The sequence below is a fragment of the Orycteropus afer genome, unplaced genomic scaffold (genome assembly GCF_000298275.1).
Source record: "Orycteropus afer afer isolate SDZICR_OR568_19922 unplaced genomic scaffold, OryAfe1.0 scaffold00190, whole genome shotgun sequence".
In the NCBI taxonomy this organism is placed as follows: Eukaryota; Metazoa; Chordata; class Mammalia; order Tubulidentata; family Orycteropodidae; genus Orycteropus; species Orycteropus afer.
Window position 1 is genome coordinate 2,666,329 of NW_006921777.1, and position 22,019 is coordinate 2,688,347.

Below are 22,019 nucleotides of genomic sequence, written 5' to 3' on the forward strand. Positions count from 1 at the left end.
TGCCTCGGAAACCCAAAGAGGGGTCTCTATGAGTTGGGTCAGACTCGATGGCACATAACAACAACATGCATAAAGCAAGCCCTGGTGGGGCAGTGGTTATGCATTCAGATGCTAACCAAAAGTTAGGCAGTTCAAACCCACCAGCTACTCTATAGGAGAAATATGTGGCAGTTTGCTTCCATAAAGATTATAGCCTTGGAAACCCTTTAGGGACAATTCTACTCTGACCTATGGGGTAACAATGAGTTGGAACTGACTCAATGGCAAGGGGCTTTATTTTTGGGTTTTTGCATAAAGCACTTAAAATGGTGGCTAGAACAGAGTAGCAACTATATATAAATTATTACCATTGAGCTCCCCTTCTTCTTTGAAACATGCTCTTTACTTACATTCCAGGACACCAAGTTCTCCTAGTTTTCTTCCTACTTTACAGGTTTCCTCTTTTCAGTCTCCTCTATCAAGTCTTATTATCTCCACAATCTCTAAACATTGGTTTGCTCCTGATCCAGTTTTCAATCCTCTTCTCTTCCTCATGTATATATAAGACTTCTGGTGACTTCATAATGTCGAATCTCATAGATTTTTATAGCTTACACTTCACCCTTGAAATGCAGTCTTGCTATTCTAATTATGTCAATATTTCCACTTAGATATATCTAGGAAACATTTAAAAATTGGCATTAAATATCTGACCTTCTCCTTACGTAATATGCTCCTTCCCCATTCTTTTCCATTTCCAGCTTTGAATGGCTAATGCTAACAGTGTTAGGGTCTCTTCTTTGTTTATCAATACATCTACAAATCTGTAGGCTATTTATATTGACACAATTTTCAAAATATATTTGAACTTTAACATTCTCTCCCACTTAAACCATGGTTGCCTAGACTATTTACCATGACTTATCACTTTTACTCCTTCCACACTCCCAAGCATTCTCCACACAGCACCAGAATGACTCTTTGATTTATACTCTGCTTATATTCCTCCTTATGGCACATAGTAGCTTCCCATCTCTCTTGGAGGAAAAATCAGAGTCCTTACAATGGTCCTTAATATTGTGACCCCCTTCTGAATTATAGGAGCTCTGGTGGCATAGTGCCTAAGGCATTTGACTGCTAACCAGAAGGCTGGTGGTTCAAACCCACCAGCCACTCCTTGGAAGGAAGGTTGGGCAATCTACTTGCGTAGAGATCCTGCCTTGGAAACTCAAGGAGGGGTCACTATGAGTCTGGACCACATGACGGCAGTGCGTTTGGTTTGGTTTTACTCTGAATTATATCTTAGTCTTCTGCTGCCTCATTTCCCCTGATACATCCAAACTAGAATATTTTCTCTTCTTAAACCAGACAGGTTCCTGATGAAAGGTCTTATCATTTGTTCTTTCATTGCCCTGGAGACATGCACCCCAAGATGTCTACACAGATAGTTAACCCATTTCCTTTGTTTAATGGCACTGTCTGAATGGAGATTTCTATCACTACTCTATTCAAATTTTCAAATATACATCTGCTAGATGTCTGATTTTTCTCTCCTGATTTATTTTTCTCTTATCATTTTCTGTCAAATTACTGGTATGTATGTTAATTAATTTTTTATTGTTTGACTATGCTCAGAAGAGTAAGCTTTAAGGTAAGGATATTACAATCTATTTTATACTCTGACATATCTCCAGTACCTAAAAGAATGGTTGGAATATACTAAGTATACTTGTTGTATAAATTAATTGGGGGATGTAGGAGATGAGGGAGTGTGAATAAAAGATAATGACCAAATTATCGAATAAAATCTAGTGGCAAAAGTATTTTGTGTATTATCTGATAGTAACTAATAAATAAAATAAAATAATAAAAGAGGTAACTCTGTATAAATGGACAGGACATGAAAAGGGCTGGGCATTAAACTGTTATTCGTAAACACAGGGATATTATTTGAATTATTTTTATATATTTAACACTAGTGTGAAGTGGAATGGACAGAATATGACTAGGGAAAAATGACAAAAGGAGGAACAATGATGAGGATGTCTGCAGGTTTCTAATGTGGGTCAATATATTTTAATATGCATTTAATATGCTCTTAAGATGGAAGAAGAGAAGATGAAAGAGGCTTCTTAGAGTATATATTATATGCTAAGTGATGTGCTTAAAAAAAAAAAAAAACTCACTGCTCTCAAGTTGAATCAAACTCATAGCGATCCCTCCTTGGGTTTCCGAGGCGATATCTCTACAGAAGTAGATTGTCCAGTCTTCCTTCCAGGAGAGGCTGGTGGGTTTGAACCGCCAGCCTTCTGGTTAGCAGTCAAATGCCTTAGGCATTATAACTACCAGAGCTCCCAGTGATGTGCTAAATAGACATTTGATACACAAATTATGCCATGTTCTGTTCTAATATTAAGGTAAGAACGTTGGTATTTTAGCAGGTTAAATATACTTTACTGAAATAGTAAAACAACCCTCTTTACTGAAATAGAAAAACCAATCCTCAGCTTTATATGGAATGGCAAGAAGCCCCAAATGGCAAAAACAATGTTGAAAGGGAACAAAATAGGAGGACTCACACTTCCTGATTTTAAAACATTTCATACAGCTACAGACATCAAAACAGCCTGGTTCTGGTATAAAAACAGACATACAAACCCGTGGAATAGAATTGAGAGTCCAGAAACAAACCCACACATCTATGGTCAACTGATTTTTGACAAGGATCCTAAGACCATTCAATAGGGAAAGGAGCATTTCTTCAATAAACTGTGTTGAGAATATTGGATTTTGACATGCAGAAAAAGGAAACAGGCTCCATTCTCACACCATACACCAAAACAAATAAAATATGGATTAAGGGCCTAAATGTGGAAACTGAAACCATAAAATACTTAGACAAACAAGCAGGGGCAACACTGTCAGGCTTAGCTTTCAACAGTAGGTTACCTAGGAATAATAACAACAAAAGCACAAACAGAAAAAAGGGAACATAAATAAATGTGCCTCCTAAAATTAAAAAAAAAAAAAAAAAATTGGTTTATCAAATGATTTTAACAAAAAATTGAAATGACAAGCTACTGAGTGGGAGAAAATCTTCAGAATCCATATATCTGACAGGAATTTAGTAGCCAAAATACATAAAGAATTTCAACAACATAAAAATAAAAAGACAAATAACCCAATTATAAAATTAACAAACAATTTGAAAAGATATTTCACCAGAGGATATTCAAATGTCCACTAAACCCTTGAAACGATGTTCAGAGTTATTAGCCATCAGAGAGATGCAAATCAAACCACAATGAGGTATCATTTCACTCCCACTGAGAGGATAGCTAAGATTTAAAAAAAAAAAAAAAAAAAGTTGGTGAGGATATGGCACAATTGGAATCCTTATCCATTACTGTTGTGAATGTAAAATGGAATAGCCATTGTGGAAAACAGTGCAGCATTTCCTCAAAAAACTAAAAATAGAACTAGCAGAACCACTGCCATTGAGTTGATCCAACTCATAATGACTCTGTAGAACAGAATAGAACTGTTCTAGAGCATTTCCAAGCCTGTAATTTTTTACAGAAGCAGACTGCCTCATCTTTTTCCCATGGAGTGGCTGGTGGGTTCAAATATCAAACTTTTTGTTAACAGCCAAATGCTTTAATCACTGCACCACCAGAGCTCTTCAGAACTATCATATGACCCAGAAATTCACTCCTAGGTGAAAGCAACAACACAAAACAACGCATTGCCCTGGAGTCAGGTCCAACTCAGAGACCCCTCCGTGGGTTTCTGAGGCAGTATCACTACGGAAGTAGGTTGCCTAATCTTCCTTCCCAAGAGTGGCTGGTGGGTTTGAACTTCCAGCCTTCTGGCAGGCAGATGCCTTAGGCATTACGCCACCAGAGCTCCCTAGGTGAAAGCAGAGACTCAAAAAGAGATGTGTACACCAATGTTCATTGTAGCACTATTCACAATAGCCAAAAGGTACAAAGAATCTAAACGCTCGTCAGCGGACAAATAGCTAAACAAAATGTGGTACATATATATAATGGAATACTACTCAGTTAGTAGGAGAAATGGGAGCTCTGGTAGTGTAGTGCCTAAGGCATTTGACTGCTAACCAGAAGGCTGGCAGTTCAAACCCACCAGCCACTCCTCAGAAGGAAGGTTGGGCAATCTACTTCTGAAGTGATACCACCTCGGAAACCCAAGGAGGGGTCACTATGAGTCAGATCCGACTCTATGGCAGTGAGTGAATAGGATAAATGAAGACTTTATACAAGCTACAATAGGATGAAGCTTGAAGATATGATTAGCAAACTAAGCCAATCACAAAAGGACAAATATTGTGTGATCTCATTTATACAAAAAGACAAGAAAGGCAAATCTATAGAGACTAAGTTTATTAGTAGTTACCAGGGATGAGGAACCAGAAATGAAGTTTAATAGTTGTGCGGGAAAACACACTGATTAAGGGTAGGGTTACACAGCCAATTATTGTAATTGCTGTCAAGAAGTTGAACACCTGTAAAAAGTTGAATTGGCAAAAGTTGTGTGATATATTTATATATTTACAACAATAAGAAAAATAAAGAGCAACTGTTGAGCCTGCATATTTACAACCAAAACTATGAGATTTGGTTTCTTGGTTTGGAGGTTTAGGGTAGTGGTTTCCTGGGATAGCCTAGTTAATTGGCCTAATGACATGTTTAGTGCTTCTGTTCTACCTCCTACTTCATTGCTAAGTGCCTGGGATCTTAGAAGGTTGCAAGGCACAATGATTGGTCTCTATTCACCTGGGGCAGCAGAGGCACGGGACTCAGGAATAGGAGGAGGATATGGAGTAGATGGCTAATTGCCTACATGAACAAGTGCCTCTTTTGCTATGAGACCAGAAGAGCAATATTTTTGATCAAGAATATTTTTGATCAAGAATATTTTTGATCAGAAGAATCCTGATAAAAGGGGAACAATGCAGACATGAATTTCAAATTCTCATGGGCTCTATACTTTCTGGAGCAATGAAGGGTGGATAAACCCCCAAAACTGTTGCCTTGAGATAACCTGTAAACCATAAACCAAAAATATTCCCTGAGTTCATCTTAAAACAAAAATAGCTTAGCTTAACTAGTAAAAAAGTTCTCCCTTCAGCACACGCTCTTTGAAGAACTTTCTATATGGAATCAAATTGACAACAGCAACTAGAGAGATTATATAGAAATCTTAGGGGGAAGTGAGTTTAGGTTAATAATGGAAGAAAAACTCAAAAAAGGAGAGTGAAAAGGTTACACAACTTGAAGAATGTAATCAATGTCCTAAAATTGTACATGCAGGAACTATTTACATTTTTCTGTGTATAATTTATACAATAACAGCAAAATAAACAATATTTAGGAGGAAAAAAACACTTGCCAATGCATACCACAGGGAATCTGCAGAAAAAATCAAGTCCATGCCTGCCAGATTCTAATGTAACGAAAACTGTATAGAAGCTCCTCCATCTTTAACAACAGAAATAGGAGTGTCTGTCAAGCTTTTTAAATAATGGAATATATAGCATAACCAAAGCATGTGTATGTGTGTATGTGTACATGCCCACATACACACACATACTCTCTCTTATATGACACCCAATTCAGTAAATTAAAACATAATATTTTTCCCCTTCAATCATTGCTCTTTAGGATATGGATATATATATATAGGAGCTCTGGTAGCATAGTGCCTAAGGCACTTGACTGCTAACCAGAAGGCTGGTGGTTCAAACTCCCAGACACTCCTTGGAAGGAAGATGGGGCAATCTACTTCTGTAGTGATACTGCCTTGGAAACCCAAGGAGGGGATCACCATGAGTCAGGTCCGACTTGACGGCACATAACAACAACAACAAATTATATACATATATATATATACACACACACACACACACACACACACATATTTTAAGGGTCATAAGCATCCCAGTTTTTTGGTTTAAAGTTTAACTGATTAACTGATATTTTCAAAGAGCATACCAAAGGCCACAACATAGAATGGAGTCAAGCAACTAATTGAAACCAAGTTCACAAGGGCTTAAATTACTGATCCTTCCTGTCATCTTAAATTAAATTTCCTTATACACTTTTCAAGATTTACAGCCTCAGGATGAAAAGCTGTAAATCGTCCCAGTTTCAGAGTGAATCTCCCAGAAGGAAGTGATGTTTCCTGGAAAAGAGACTCTGGAGGGCCAGTATCCTGAATGGGAAGATGTTCTAAGAACAACGTGTGTGGCGGGAGTCACAGGGGCCTTGGAAGGGGTGGCAAAAGAAACTGACAAGTCACTCAATTAAAATTTACCCAGGGAATTTGTAACTCAATCTGTGAGTTCTGTAGAGCTAAGTTCATTTACACTCCAAGTGGACACATTTTTCAATTTATTCCTACAAAATGAAAAGCAGACAGGAAAATGATCATCTATTGAGATTATAATCTTCCAAATTCCTAAAACAGGTTTATACATTTTTAATTTAGAAGTATTTATCAATGTTACAGGCATTCCTGGGTTTAAGTGATCAACAACTAACTGGAAGGTTGCCAATTCAAAGCCACCCAGAGGCACGTCAGAAGACAGGCCATCTAACTGCTTCTGAAAGGTCACTGTGAAGCAATTCTCTGCACATGGGGTCGCCATGAGCTGGAATCAGTTGTGATATACAGATGGCAAAACCTTGTTTGCTGAAAGTGAAGAGGACTTGAAGCACTTACTGATGAAGAACAAAAACAAAGCCTTCAGTATATATTACACTTCGACATAAAGAAAACAAAAATGCTCACAAGTGAACCAATAAGCAATATCATGATAAACAGAGAATATACTGACATTGTCAAGAATTTCATTTTACTTAGGTCCATAATTAACATGGATGAAGGCAACAATTAAGAAATCAAGTGACATACTGCATTGAGCAAATCTGCAAAAGACCTCTTTAAAGTGTTAAAAACAGAGATGCCACTTTGATGACCAGGGTATGCCTGATGAAGCATATTTTCAACTGCCTCATAGGCATGTGGATGCTGGACAATGGACAAGGATGACCAGCAGAACTAACGCACTTAATTATGGCATTGGTGAAGAATATTAAATATACTGCCAAAAGAACAAACAAATCTATGTTGAAAGAAGTACAGTCAGAATGCTCCTTTGAAGTAAGGACAATGAGATTTAGTTTTACGTACTTTGAACCTGTTACCAGGCGGGACCAGTTCTGGATAAGGACATCATACTAGGTAAAGCAGAGTGTCATTCAAAAAGAAGATCCTCCACAGGATGGATTGACACAGTGGCTACAACAATGGGCTCCAAAATAGCAATGATTGTGAGGTTGGCGCAGAGCTGAGCAGTGTTTCCTTGTGTTGGGAACACAATTGCTATGAATAGGAAGACACTTGATGGCCCCTAACAACAACAGCAGCAGCAGCAGCAGCAGCAGCCAGGTACAATGCAGAGTGGAGTGAGAAGGCTGTAGTATCTAAAGGGTAATTAAAATAAGCATCACTGCGAATGTAACATTTGAACAGTTGACTTAAAGAGATGAGATTTAGCCAAGTGGCTCTCTGAGGAAGAATACTTCAGGTAGAGAAAATAGTCAGAGGAAATAGCCATGGGGATGGTGGGAACATAAGACCACTTCAGTGTTCTGAGCAGAGAAAGGATACATGCCAGGTATGTTAAAAGTGTATGTACTGACTCATGTAATCCAAAAACAGCCTTCTGGGATCAGAAACACTTTTTTTTTTTTTTTTTTTGTAATTCTCTTTGAATAAATGAGGAAACTGAAACAGACAGAAGTGAAAGTAAGATGACCAAGGTCACACAATTAGAAAGTGGTAGAACAGGGATATAAATTCAGGCAGTCTGATCACAGAGGAGTGCTCTTATTATCTAAGCACCATTTTAACAGGAAACACTCACCCACATGCCTGCACACACAAAACCCAAAAACTCCAAACTCACTGCCATCCAGTCGATTGGGACTTATAGTGACCCTCATTGGGTTTCCGAGGCAGTAAATATTTACAGAAGTAGATTGCCCAGTCTTCCTTCTACAGAGGGGCTGGTAGGTTTGAACCTCCAGTCTTTTGGTTAGCAGTCAACCACCTTAGGCACTATGCCACCAGAACTCCTTGCACACACAAAAAGTATCCACAAACATATATGCAAGGGTGGAGAGGAAGCTGGGAGTTTAATCTTATTCACACTTTATTCATCTTGGCCATGTTTTAATTTCTTTTTAGTATATTTAACTTGTTAGCCTTTATATCAAAATTTCTTTTTACATGAAAGATGTATAAATTGATGGAAAATACCTAGAATTATTTTTTGAAATAGCAAAAACAAATCTTAAAATTTTTAATCTACAAAATGAATGTTATAGAATTATATGCATTTATGTCATAAGCAAACAACAAAACAAAAACATTCTTATTAAACTGAAAGAATGTGCCCTCAGCTATTTATTAGCGAAAAGAGAAAAATATAATTGCACTTTATAGCTAAATATATATAATAATATGTTTTTTTGTTGTTAGGTGCTGTCAAGTTGGCTCCAACTCACAGCAACCCTATGTACAACCAAAGAAAAAACTATGCCCAGTCCTGTGCCAGCCTCACAATCCTTGCTAGCAGCCTGTTACTTAAGCTATTTATTTGAAAATAACTAGCAAGGCTCAAAAGTCATGATTTATGACTCACGTTGAGCAAATGAAGATAAATGTGTTGCTGTATTTCTTTTTTTCTGCATTAGTTGTCTTGGTTCTAATATATAGAGATCATATTTCTTTTCCTATCTATATTATCACCAGGAACTTTTGGAAAATAATACATCAATTGTTACATGTAAGATTACAAAAAAAATTTCTAATTCATAGACTAATTAAATACATCTAATCTATGCAAATATAAGTATTATCTGAAATATAATTATTTTCAAACATACAACAGATTATATTACAATTAAAATAGCAATATTTTTTTTATCAAATCTCACAGAATTCTGACATATTTCTTCATAGTCCTTAGACTTTGAGCTCCTCTATATCAAAGCCCATGTCACTATTAATGCCCTTAGTAGAGAGTACTGCATTTAGTACAGCAAATGTTCCATAAACATTTACAAAATTAAATATTAATCTGAAAGTAATATATATTATTTGAGTCTACCTCAATCTTAAAGGGCACTGTTTAAAATAACACTTTTCATAACTTTTCAGCACGAAGAGACACTCTTCCAAAAATAGTGTGAAATTACCTTGGCTGTTATATATGGTCTTATGTTTAAAAATATTCAACAGACTCACGAACAGTTATGTTTAATCAGCAAGAAGAATTGGGAAAGAAATAACATCTCCCTCAAAAGACTATCATTACAGAGAAATTCTGGACAAGAAATTCCACAAGGGTGATACGGAAGTAGAATGAGGTAAAAAAAAAAAATAAAGATAAATGATATTTCATATCACTTCTAGAATAAACATGCTTTGTACAAAACCATTTTCTTTCCTTTATTTTCTCATCCATTTTTCTTGCTTCTTGTCCTTTCATATGGCTTAAACCAAACTCTAGGAGCTATTATTTCTACTAGTTTCCAAAATTGAGATTTCTTTCTACCAGCCATCCACAAAAAAAGACATGTCTCTTAAACAATATATATGTATTTTTGAGTGATGAGAAATATACACACTGCTCCATAAGCTTTATAGTATATTCTATTTTTATTTTCTAACTATGATTTTTCTTTAATGGTTTAATAATTCACTACTGGGTAAAAATTAGTCAAAGGGAATAGAGTTTATATGACTATATAGACAAAGAAATATTTGTTTAGCGTTAAGAGAGATTCCACATGAGGGCTTGTTGACAACAAAAAAGAAGGGTATTACTGAATTGCTTAGCATTTGACAGCAAGTGGGGGTTGCTTGTGAATATATTTTTAGATTTTTATTTTAACTTTTGAGTCACTACTAATTGCCAAAAACAGACTCAAAGTAAACTGAGTATTCTCAGGTTTCAGTCTGGCTTCTAAGATGGAAAAAGTTAAACATATGCATACATTTGATATGTGTACATATTTTTAAAGGTGATAAAGAGTATTTTCATCTTGGAAATCCTTCCATCTTAAGAAAAAGAACCACTGCTATATATGCAAGAGAGCTAGCTACTTTCTTAATTCTCTAGTAATGAAAAATGAACAAGTATAACAACTTGACTTTTAATTAAGTTGTTAACTTAATTTCATTCCACAATAGTCTTTTTTTTTTTTATCTGTCAACTTGGCTAAACCACAGTTGCCAGTTCAATCAAACACTAATCTAGAAGTTGCTGATAAAGTGCTTTGTAGATGTGATTAAAGTATAAAATCAGTTAACTTTAAGTAAAAATGATTATCCTAGATTATCTGAGTGGGACTGATTCAACCAGTTGATGGGCCTAAAAGCAGGAACAAGGCTTCCTTGAGACAGGAAGAAATTCCTCCTGTGTTTTGCAATTTCTGAGTCCTACAGTGGCACAAACAGTTAACCATTTGACTGCTTGCAGTTTGGGCCCATCCAGAGGCATGTGGGAAGACAAGCCTCCAAAAGCTCACAGTCTTGCAAACCCTATGGAGTGCAGTTCTAGTCTATATGGTGGGGTAGCCTTGAGTCAGGATCTACAACAACAACAATGTAGTTTCAGCTTGTGCCGAAGGGTGCTAGCCTGCCCTTCCTCACAGGCTTTTCTTAGGATTTTAGATTTTTCCGAGCCAGCCCCTACAATAATGTAAACCAATTATTAGTAATAAATCTATTATAGGTCTCCTATTGGTTCTACTTTTCTGGTTGAACCTCAACTAATATAAATCCAAAATGGAAAACAGTTAAAAAAGTAGTAATGGAAGGAAGTGGCCACCATATGTGGTAACTGTGTCTGCATGCACCGAATGACTTAAGTCAAATACATATATGTGTATATAAATACACACACACACACACACACACACAATCTCACATAAAAAACTCTGTATTCCCAAACATGCAAAGTGCTGTTTAACAAATTTTAACTTTTTGATACATTTAAGTGGTTTAATTAATCAACGATACAACAAAAGACTAAGACTTAAGACCACATTCTAAACACTAAAATGCTTTGTAGAAGAAAGTAGCCATGTCAAATTACTTGCACTGAAGGCATGTCACACACTTTGATACAGAATAGTAATCATTCTTAATAAAATAAAAATATTCACCTTAGATATTGCTTGTCCAATCAAAAGGAAAATGATCTTAAATTCTATAGCATCACCAATAATCCCATCACACTGATACAACTATAAAAATGTAATTTTTAAAACCTGCAAACAATAATTTGTTAAAAAATAAGCTGCATCTAGCCAAATTCATTTTATATAACGTCCACTGCTTTCCTTTCTTACCTGGACTGCATATCTTGTTGTGTTTTGGACTGACTGGCTTCTGGCTGAGGGGAAGTGTGACTGACTCGCTGCTGAAGTTCCACCAAGGACTGGTAATACTGTTGTTGATGGTGCTGTTGCTGTTTGTAGCGAGACAAACTGAAAAACAGTCCTAGAATGGCTTTTAAATTTCCATTTCTTATTTCTGCATAAAACGAAAAATATAAAAACAGTACAATATAAATCAAATGACTTTTTTTTTGCAAATGAAGTTCTAGCTATAATCCTTTTAAACTGAATCTATAAAGATAGAAGTACAATTGGAGTCTCAGCCATAGACTCAAGGAAACCTGAATTTCTGAAATATGCTAACATTTCCACATGGCTTAGAATTTCAGGGAGAGAATGAAGGGATGGAAGGTGGAGAGAATAAACCTTATCAAAAGAGATAGTCTGCACTCCCTGAACTACAATTTTTCTAGAGTTAGCTTCTTAGAAATGGATGTGCTTCTCTTTCGTCCTAATCATTTTATTTAGCATTCTGCTTTCCTCAGAAATATACACAGCTGTTACCAAATAGCAGTGGCTACGAACTGGATGAAAAAACCCATTTACATGTTAGTTGCCTGCATTTATAAATACTGACAGAGTGGGTGGAACTCATAATATCAACTGGATTTATAGCAGGCAACATGCCTTCAAAACCATCCAGCAACATACATGTATTTATACATAATCTTTCAGAGACAAGAATACATGGTATCATTGTTAATATACCTTTTATTTTTAATCTGTAATATACATTAATGAATCATAAGGTTCAGCTTACAAGACTTTAGACAACACAAATACATTTAAGTGGAAATCCTGATATAACACATGGGGCTCTTGTGTAAGTTTCTATAATAATTGAAAAAATTAAATGCAGAAAGTAGGTTAAAACAAGGGCCTAGTTTTTTTCTCCTATAGTTACAAGTATAAACTTTCTTAGGAGAAAAAAGCAAAGTTTGAAATAAGGCTAAATAACCTGTAATCATATTTTAAGTAAAACTTGGTATTGCAATAAAATACTTCCTGCTGTGAGGTCAAGGCTTTATGTCCCCATTTAGAGTTTAGGAACATTAATAAGTAGAGTTTAAGAACTTAAGTTTCTTGTTCTCTGATAGTTTATCATGTCATCCACACTCTGCAGTGGGATTACTCATATAAAATAAGCTTCTGAGTTTTTTCTTTCTCCAGACCTTCCTCACAGTTCCCACAATATAGAAGACTTGGCTTGAACACTCTGAAGATTAAATGAGAAAAGTAGTAATTTTATCCTGGTAAAGCTGAATAGTTTTATTTAAAGATAATGTTTATTTTTTTTACTTTATTATATATGTTTAATTAATTTAGAAAGTCATTTTTAAGTATCCATATATTTTTAAAGCTTGAATAAAAAGAAATAGGTTTTTAGTAAGACATCTATTAAGAGATGTTATGTGAGAAGAAAGAGGCAAAACAAATGGTAGCATTGCTAGCCTTCCTTTAATCACTTAGAACCACCACTTATGTTTGGAAATAAGCTTTTTGGTATGAAATGTATAACTTAATTGTGCATCACAATATAAGTATAAAGAAAATGTTAACTTATTGAAAATTTTAATAGGAAAGAAAAATTGAGAAAAGTAAATAATTTTACAAAATATCCTTTATACTTCAAGCTACATAATTTCTCTTTTTTAATGACAACAAAATTTAAAAAACTTAGAAATGTCTAGTACTTCTAACATGTCTAGGGAAAAGCTTTCTTAAGCAAATTAATTGTAGTGAAAAATCTGGCCAACCTAAATTATCAAAATCTATAAGTTTCTAACAGAATTTTTTGTGTAAAATTAATATTCCTAATTAAAATTATTTTTGATGCAGGTCCTAGAGGGCTGGGTGTTTCATTTGTTGTTGTTATTGGGTGCCAAGGAGTTGGCTCTGAGTCATAGCAACCCTATGCACAACAGAAGGAAACACTGCCCGGTCCTGTGCCTTCCTCACAATTCATGCTTTGTTTGAACCCATTGTTGCAACCACTGAGTCAATCTATTTCACAGAGGGTCTTCTTTTTTTTTTTTTTTTTTGCTGACTCTCTACTTTGTTAGATGCTGTTGAGTTGGTTCTGAGACACAGGGTTGCTACAAGTTGTAACCAACTCAAGGGCACCTAATAACAACAACTCTGCTTTACTAAGCATGACTTCCTTCTCCAGGGTCTGGTCCCCACTGATTACAAGTTCAAAGGACATGAGATGAAGTCTCACCATCATTGCTTCTAAGGAGCATTTTAGCTGTACTTCTTTCAAGAAAATTTGTGTTCTTCTGGGAGTCCATAGTATAGTTAGCATTCTTCACCAAAACCATAAAATGCCTCAAATCTTCATCTGTCTTCCTAATTCACTGTCCAGCTTTCACATGCATATAAGACAACTGAAAAGACCTTGAGTTGGATCAAGTACACCTTAGTCCTCAATGTGACATCTTTGCTTTTTTATACTTTAAAGAGGTCTTTTAGGGCAGATTTGCCCAATACAATGTCATTTAATTTCTTGAAAGCTGTTTCCATGGACAATGATTTTAGATCCAAGTAAAATTAAATCCTTGACAACACTGATATTTTCTAAAATGTTCATGATGTTGCTTACTAGTCCAGTCGTGAGAAGTTTTGTTTTCTTTATGTTGAGCTGTAATCCACAGGCTAATGAAGACCAAAGACCATAGTATTTGATCTTTATCTGTAAGTGCTTCAAGGTCTCTTCACTTACAGGAAGCACGATTTATCATCTCTATATCACAGTTTGTTAATGAGTCTTCTCCCAATCTTGATGTCATGTTCTTTTTCATATAGTCTAGCTTCTTGAATCATTTGCTAAACATATAGATTCAGTAAGTTTAGTGAAATGATCCACCTCTAACATATACCTTTCCTGATTTTAAATCCCTTGTTTAGTTCCAACAACTGCCTCATGGTCTTTTTACAGGTTCAACATGAGCCCAATTAAGTGCTCTGAAACTTCCATTATTTGCAATGTTATCTATAATTTGTTATGATGCATAAAGTTGAGTGCTTTTGCATGGTGCTAAAAAGGCAGAGAGGCCACATGTTCTGATCTCCTCTAACCCCACAAGAGGAAGACAGAATCACTATCAGTAGCCCAAAGCCCATTCTTGTGAGGCCAGACATGCTGCCTCCCTCCAGCCCTTACACCAACTGTTCCTCCTGCAGCACCCAAAGCATATCTGCCCGGTTTGATAATTCACTGCAGTGGCCACAGAGAACTCACAGATTATGGGGTTTATTAGGGAAGCACCAGGCAACAGTTCAAGTTCAGGAAAAATGCTCAGTCTCTCTCCCAGCCCACAGTCTCTCAGTCAAGTCTCTCACAGTCTCTCCCCCAGCAGGGCATGTCCCTCAGTGTCTTACTCAGCAATACCTGTCTCTTGTGTCTCTTTCCCAGCAGCAAGTGTCTCTCAGGAGCACTTGTCTCTTTCAACAGCACATCTTCCTCAACCAGCAGAGAGAGAGAGAGTTCTGCCTTTAGGAGGCCTCATTTTGAGCCTGGCAGAGTGGCCAAACTAGCCAATCATAGCATAGGAACTCTAAGCACCTGAGAGAGAGAGTGGGAACCTCCCAGAACATTGTTTTGTGCCACTCCCAACAGAAATACTCCAGGTGGACAACTTTAGCAATCAGGAGCTCCTCAGTTGCTCATAGCAAATTCCACCTTGGAGTTTACAAAGACTTATGGGTAGAAAAGCCACACTAAGTAATTTACTACACTGCACATGGTCAATAAAACACAGGTAAACATCTTTCTGGTATTCTCTGCTTTCAATTGAGATCCATCTGACATAAGCAATGTTACTCTTCATTCCATGTCCTTTCTGATTCTGCCTTGAGTTTCTGGCAGTTCCCTGTTGATATACGGCTGAAACCATTTTTGGATTATCTTCAGCAAAATTGTATTTGGATATGATATAAATGATATTGTTTGATAATTTTCATATTCTGTTAGATCACCTTGCTGTGGAATGGGCACAAATATGGATGTCTTCCAGTTGGTTGGCCAGGAAGCTGTATTTAAAATTTTGTGGCATAAACAAGTGACCACTTCCAGTATTATGTCTTGGTATTTCACAACTTCTGTCAATTAGCATTGGTTCATGTTTTGTTATTAGGTGCCACTGAATCAGTTCCAAGTCATAGTGATGCTATGTACAACAGAATAAAATACAGCATGGTCCTGAGCCATCCTCACAATTGTGGCCATGCTTGAGCCTATTGTCATAGCTACTGGGTCAACCCATCTTGTTCAGGGCCTTCCCTTTTTACATTGACCCTCTACTTTACCAAGCATAATATACTTCTCCAGAAGTTGGTCCCTCCTGACAACATAATCAAAGTACAAGAGATGAAGTTTGGCCGTCATCTTTAGAATAGTCTTCTAAAGACTATTCTGGCTTTATTTCCTCCAAGAAAGATTTGTTTGATCTCCTAGTAGTCCATGGCACAAGCAATATTGTTCACCAACACGACAATTCAAATATATTATTTTGTTAAAAGTAACTGAAAATTTAGAGGTCTGGTAGGATGGCAGAATAAGCAGACAAACTACACAGACCCTCTTCAATAAAGAAAAGAGGAACCAATTAACACAGACATAGAAGGTAATCCTGGATCCCTGAGCTTTGAAAGGAAGGATACAGAAGTGAACAAAACTCCAACTAGTAGAAGAACCTGCATGAAAACAGTGAAAAAGGAAACATATGGAGCTGCAGATTGTTAGCAATCCTGAAGGCATGGAGAATTTGGATATTACGAAGTGGTATTAGGATGTAAGAATTAACCTAAAAATCGGTACTGCTAGCCAGGGGCTGCATGGAGAATTGCACTGGAGGTTGTTGAATAAAAGGGGAAACAGCAAAGAAGAAGACAAACTAAGCTGTAGACTTTTGGCTGTCTGGAGGGTGCAGCCATTTTGAATGTTTACAAGCACTTGGACCATTTTGGATATTTAAAGCAACAGCATTCTCTCAGATTCCAGGGACCTAAGAATAAGCTCCACTTGCAGGGGACTGCAAGGACATTCCCACTGATGAGGACTGCAATGACATTCTGGACAATGAGGATTGCAAAGGTGAAACATTCTGTTTGTTACTTTGATACCTCACAACCTCTTGGTGAATGCAATTACAACCATACTTCACCCCACTCACCTGGGCTGGCAGGAATTCCATCCCAGTCTGTGTGCTCTGATGGAGCCTGGATGCCCTGCTACACGCCACCCAGATTTGACTTTTTTTCAGTTTGTTTGTTTTGTTTGTTGTAAAATTATTATTATTTTCTTCTTCTTTTATTATTATTATTCTTTCTTCTTCCTATCCCAGTTTCTAGTTTGTGGCTTATTCTCTCTTCCCTTTTCCAGGTTCCCATTATTTTCTTTCTTGTGGTTCTCCCCATTCCTACTTTTTCTTTTTGCATTTTTCCCATTTTTTTTTCCTTCATTATTCTCCTACTCTACCTCTTTGCTCTCAATGCCTCCACCCCCTATATTGTGGGTATTTTTTTTAACCCCTTTTTATATTCATATTTCTTTAGGCTTTTAAAATAATTTCTTTAAATATGTTCTCCCATTTATTGATTTTCTTCTTTTTTTAAATCTTTTTGGTGATTGTTCCTGTGTGTTTATGTGGTGTGTTTTTTATCCCTTGCTTTTACATTTTTGATGGTTTTTTGATTGTTGTTTTTGTCTAACTGAGTGGGAGACAACAACCATGACCATACAATCCAACCACACCAGCACCACATGCAGTTCTACTTACTAAGTGAGGGCCACCACTTCCTTCTGCACCAACTAGCCAATGATACATGGCTGCCAATAAGAGCCCAACTCACCCTAAACTGCCCTTGACAAATAGTTAACAGAGATCTGTGCTGCCACTCTCATTCTCTATCACACCCACCAAGAGACAGGCAGTGAGTATATAAGCACTACTAATTAGCGAATAGAGGACCAAAGTACCCTAGTTACTCAGATGCATCCAAAAAAAAAACAAAAACTTTGGGCTAATCAGTCCAACATACAACCACCAATTAAATATAAATACAACAATGTCACAATGTCTCAGAGACAACAGACCTTCACATTCCACACAATGAAGCAACAGAAACAAAGGGCAGGATACAGACTCAGAACACATCCCTGAGAAAGCAGCAGCATTGCAACTCCCTGATAAGGAATTCAAAAGAATTATATTTAGGTATCTTCAAAGAATTGAGAGACAGACACTAACAAAATTAAGGAAAACATAAACAAAACCCTAGAACAACTTTCAAAGAAAATACAAGAGCAAAATGACAAAATAAATGAAAAATTAAAAAAAGATACAAAATCTACAGATAGAAATCCGAAGATTAATTCTAAATTGTCAAAAATAGATAACACATTGAAAGGGCAATGGAGTAGAGTTGAATCAATGGAAGACAGAATTAATGAGATTGAAGACAAATACCTGAACACTTCTTTGGAAAAGGATAAATCTGAAAAAAGATCAAAAGAAAATGATGAAAACCTAAGATTCATGTGGGATACCATCAAAAGGAATAAACTATGTGTAATCAGACACATAGACATAGAGAAAATTGTCCAATATTTTTTTGGAAGAGAATTTCCCTGATAGGATGAAAGATAAGAATATATCTATTCAAGAAGTCCAACAATCCCAAACAGGATAGACACCAAAAGAAAATCACCAAGAAATATCATCATCATACTCACCAAAACCAAAGACAAAGAAAGAATTCTGAAAGCAGCATGGACAAAATGAAAAGTTACCTACAACAATCGACCAATAAGACTAAGGTCTGATTTCTCAGTAGAAACGACATAGGCGAGAAGGCAATGGGATGGTATACATAAAACTCTGAAAGAGAAAATTTCCAACCAAGAATTATATTCCAGCAAAACTGTCCCTCAAATATGATGGTGAAATTAGGAGATTTACAGATAAGCAGAAATTAAGAGGATCTGTTAAAACCAGACCAACCTTACAATAGATACTAAGGTGAGTCCTTTGGACTGAGAACCAATAATAGCAAACAACAACTTACCATTAATACACATGATCTAAATTAAAATAAGCTTACAAGTTTGTAAACAAGGAACCAGAGACATCAATTGGCAAATGAGGACAAATGCAAACCAAAAAGAGGGAAAAAATACTGTAGTTACAAAACTTCTAAATGGTGAGGGAGTCAAGAGAGTTACAGGACAGACTGGACTATTCTAAACTCAGGGAGAAAATTATAAATCACAGGGTAACCTCAAAGAAAAATGATAAACCTTCACATCACAATAAAAAAAGGACAAGCACAAATATTTAGCAAATACTTAAATAATGCCAATGAAGGAAATGATAATATGATTCATAAACAAAATGAGCTCAGCACAGAAAATTATATGGAACAAAGAAATCAGCAACATCACAAAGAAATATATAACAAGATGACAGCAACCAATTCATACTTGCCGGTAATCACATTGAATATCAATGGATTAAATGCATCACTCAAGAGATGGAGAGATGAAGAATGGATAAAAATCCATAAACCATCAATATGCTATCTACAAGAGACACATACAACATAGGGACAAACACAAAAATAGACTAAAAATCAAAGGTTGGAAAAAGATATATCAAGCAAATGGCAACCAAAAAAGAGCAGGAGTGGAAATATTAATTTCTGATCTAATTGACTTTAAGACAAAAACCACCATAAGAGAAAAGGAAGGACGTTATGTAATAATTAAAGGATCAATTGAACAAGAAATAATAATAAATATCTATGGACATAATGAAAGAGCCCCAACATACATAAATCAGACTTTAACAGAATTTAAAAGGCAAATAGATGACTCCACAGTCATAGTAGGAGACTTTAATACACCACTTTCAATCAAAGATAGAACTGGAAAGAAACACAACAAAGACACAGAAGAACTAAACAATGTAATCCCCCAAGTTGACCTTGTAGACATCTACCCAGCACTTCACCCAACAACAGCACAATATACATTCTTCTCCAGTGCACATGGAACATTCTCCATGATAGACCATATGTTAGGCCATAAAGCAAGCTTTAATAAATTTAAAAATATTGAAATACTGCAAAGCATCTTTTCAGATCACAATGCTATAAAATTAGAAATCAACAATAGAAAGATCGACAGAAAAAGAGCAAACACATGGAAACTGAAAAATGCCTTCCTTAAGAATGATGGGGTAATAAAAGAAATAAAAAATGAACTTAAATATTCCTTAAATCAAAAGAGAATGAAAACACAACATACCAAAATCTTTGGGACACAGCAAAATCTATGATGAGAGGCCAATTTATAGCAACAAATGCTATTGCATTTAATACCAAAACATGAAAAAAGAAGAAAGAGCCAACATCACCACCTTAAACCAACATCTCAAATAATTAGAAAAAGAACAGCAAAAAAGCCTATTGTCACAAGAAAAAAAAAAAAAAAGATTCAGGCAGAAATAAATGAAATAAAAAATAGAAGCACAATAGAAAAAAATCAACAAGACCGGAAGTTGTTTTTTTGAAAAGATTAATAAAAATGAGAAACCACTGGCAAATTTAACAAAGGAAAAGAGGGAAAGAATATAAATAACACAAATAAGAAATGAATTGGGCAACATCACAACAGAACCAACTGAAATACAAAAGATAGTATCAGGACACTATGAAGAACTGTACTCCAACAAATTTGAAAATCTAGAAGAAATGGACAGATTTCTAGAAACACACTATTTACCTAAACTAACACAGACCGAGGTTGAAAAGTTTAACAGACATATAACAAAAGAAGAAATTCAACTGGTCATAAAACAATTACCAACAACAAAAAAAAAGTCCTCGCCCAGGTAATTACACTGTAGAATTCTACCAAACATTCAGAGAAGAAACAATAGCAATCCTACTCAAACTATTCCAGGACACAGAATATGATGGAATCCTACCAAACTCACTTTATGAAGCCAGGATAACCCTGATACCAAAACCAGCAAACCAAAAACCAAACTCACTACCATCAAGTCAGATCATACTCATCGTGACCCCTCCGTGGGTTTCCAAGGCAGTATTTCTACTGAAGTAGATTGCCCATTCTTCCTTCCAAGGAGTGGCTGGTGGGTTTCAATCACTAGCCTACTGGTTAGCAGTCAAATGTCTTAGACACTACACCACTAGAGCTCCTAAAACCAACAAAGATATCACTAAAAAGGAAAACTATAGACCAATATCCACTGAAAAGGAAAACTGTAGACCAATATTCCTCATGAATATTGATGCAAAAACCTTCAACAAAATCCTTGCCAATAGACTCCAACAACATATCAAAACAAATAATACATTATGTCCAATTGGGGTTCATATCAGCTATACAAGGATGGTTCAGCATTAGAAAAACAATCAATGTCATTCATCACATAAATCAAACAAAGGAAAAGAGCCACATGATCATACCAATCAATGCAGAAAAGGTATTTGATAAAATCCAGCACCCATTCTTGATTAAGACTCTCAGCCAATTAGGAATAGAAGGGACATTACTCTGGTAGAGAAGTGCCTAAGGCAGTTCAAACCTAACAGCCATTCCTCAGAAGGAAGATAGGGCAATCTACTTCCGTAATAATACTGCCTCGGAAACCCAAGGAGGGGTCACTATGAGTTGGGTCTGACTCGAAGTCACATAACAACAACAACAACATGCAAAACCAACAATGACCATTATTCTCAATGGAGAAAGACTGAAACCATTCCCCTTGAGAACAGGAACCAGACACCACTTCTATTCAACAGTGTATTGGAAGTCCTAGCCAGTTCAATAAGGCAAGAAAAGGAAATCAAAGACATCCAAACAGGTAAAGCAAAAACCAAACCAAACTCATTGCCACTGAGTCAGATTTGATTCAAAGTGACCCCTCCTTGGGTTTCTGAGGCAGTATCACTATGGAAGTAGACTGCCCGATCTTTCCAAGGAGTGGCTGTTGGGTTTGAACTGCAAGCCTTCTGGTTAGCAGTCAAATGCCTTAGGCACTAGGCAACTATCCTTATTTGCTTACGATATGATCCTATACAAAGAAAACCCAGGAGACTGAGTAAAAAATCTACTGGAACTAACTGAGAGATTTAGCAAAGTGGTGGGATACAAGATCAACATACAAAAATCGCTGGATTCCTCTCTATCAGCAAAGAGATTGCTGAAAAGGAAATCAATACCATTTATGATACCTATCAAAAAAAAAAATAAAACACTTGGGACTAAACCTCACTAGGGAGCTCTGGTGGCACAGTGCCTAAGGCACTTGACTGCTAACCAGAAGGCTGGAAGTTCAAATCTACCAGCCACTCCTCTGAAGGAAGGTTGGCTAATCTACTACTGTAGTGATACTGCCTCAGGAACCCAAGGAGGGGTCACTGTGAGTCAGGTCCAACTTGATGACAAATAACAAAAAGGATACAAAAGACCTGTACAAAGAAAACTACAAATCACTACTCTGAGAAACCATAAGA

At 36.3% G+C, this 22,019-nt stretch overlaps 1 protein-coding gene across 1 annotated transcript in view; it reads right to left on the reverse strand.

Annotated features, from left to right (window-relative positions):
- Nucleotides 1-22,019, reverse strand: part of NAV3 (neuron navigator 3) — a 552,011-nt gene that overhangs the window by 325,169 nt on the left and 204,823 nt on the right. Inside the window, exon 5 of the mRNA XM_007947567.1 lies at nucleotides 11,427-11,610. Coding sequence (XP_007945758.1) covers nucleotides 11,427-11,610 — 184 coding nt within the window. The remainder of the gene's footprint in view (nucleotides 1-11,426; nucleotides 11,611-22,019) is intronic.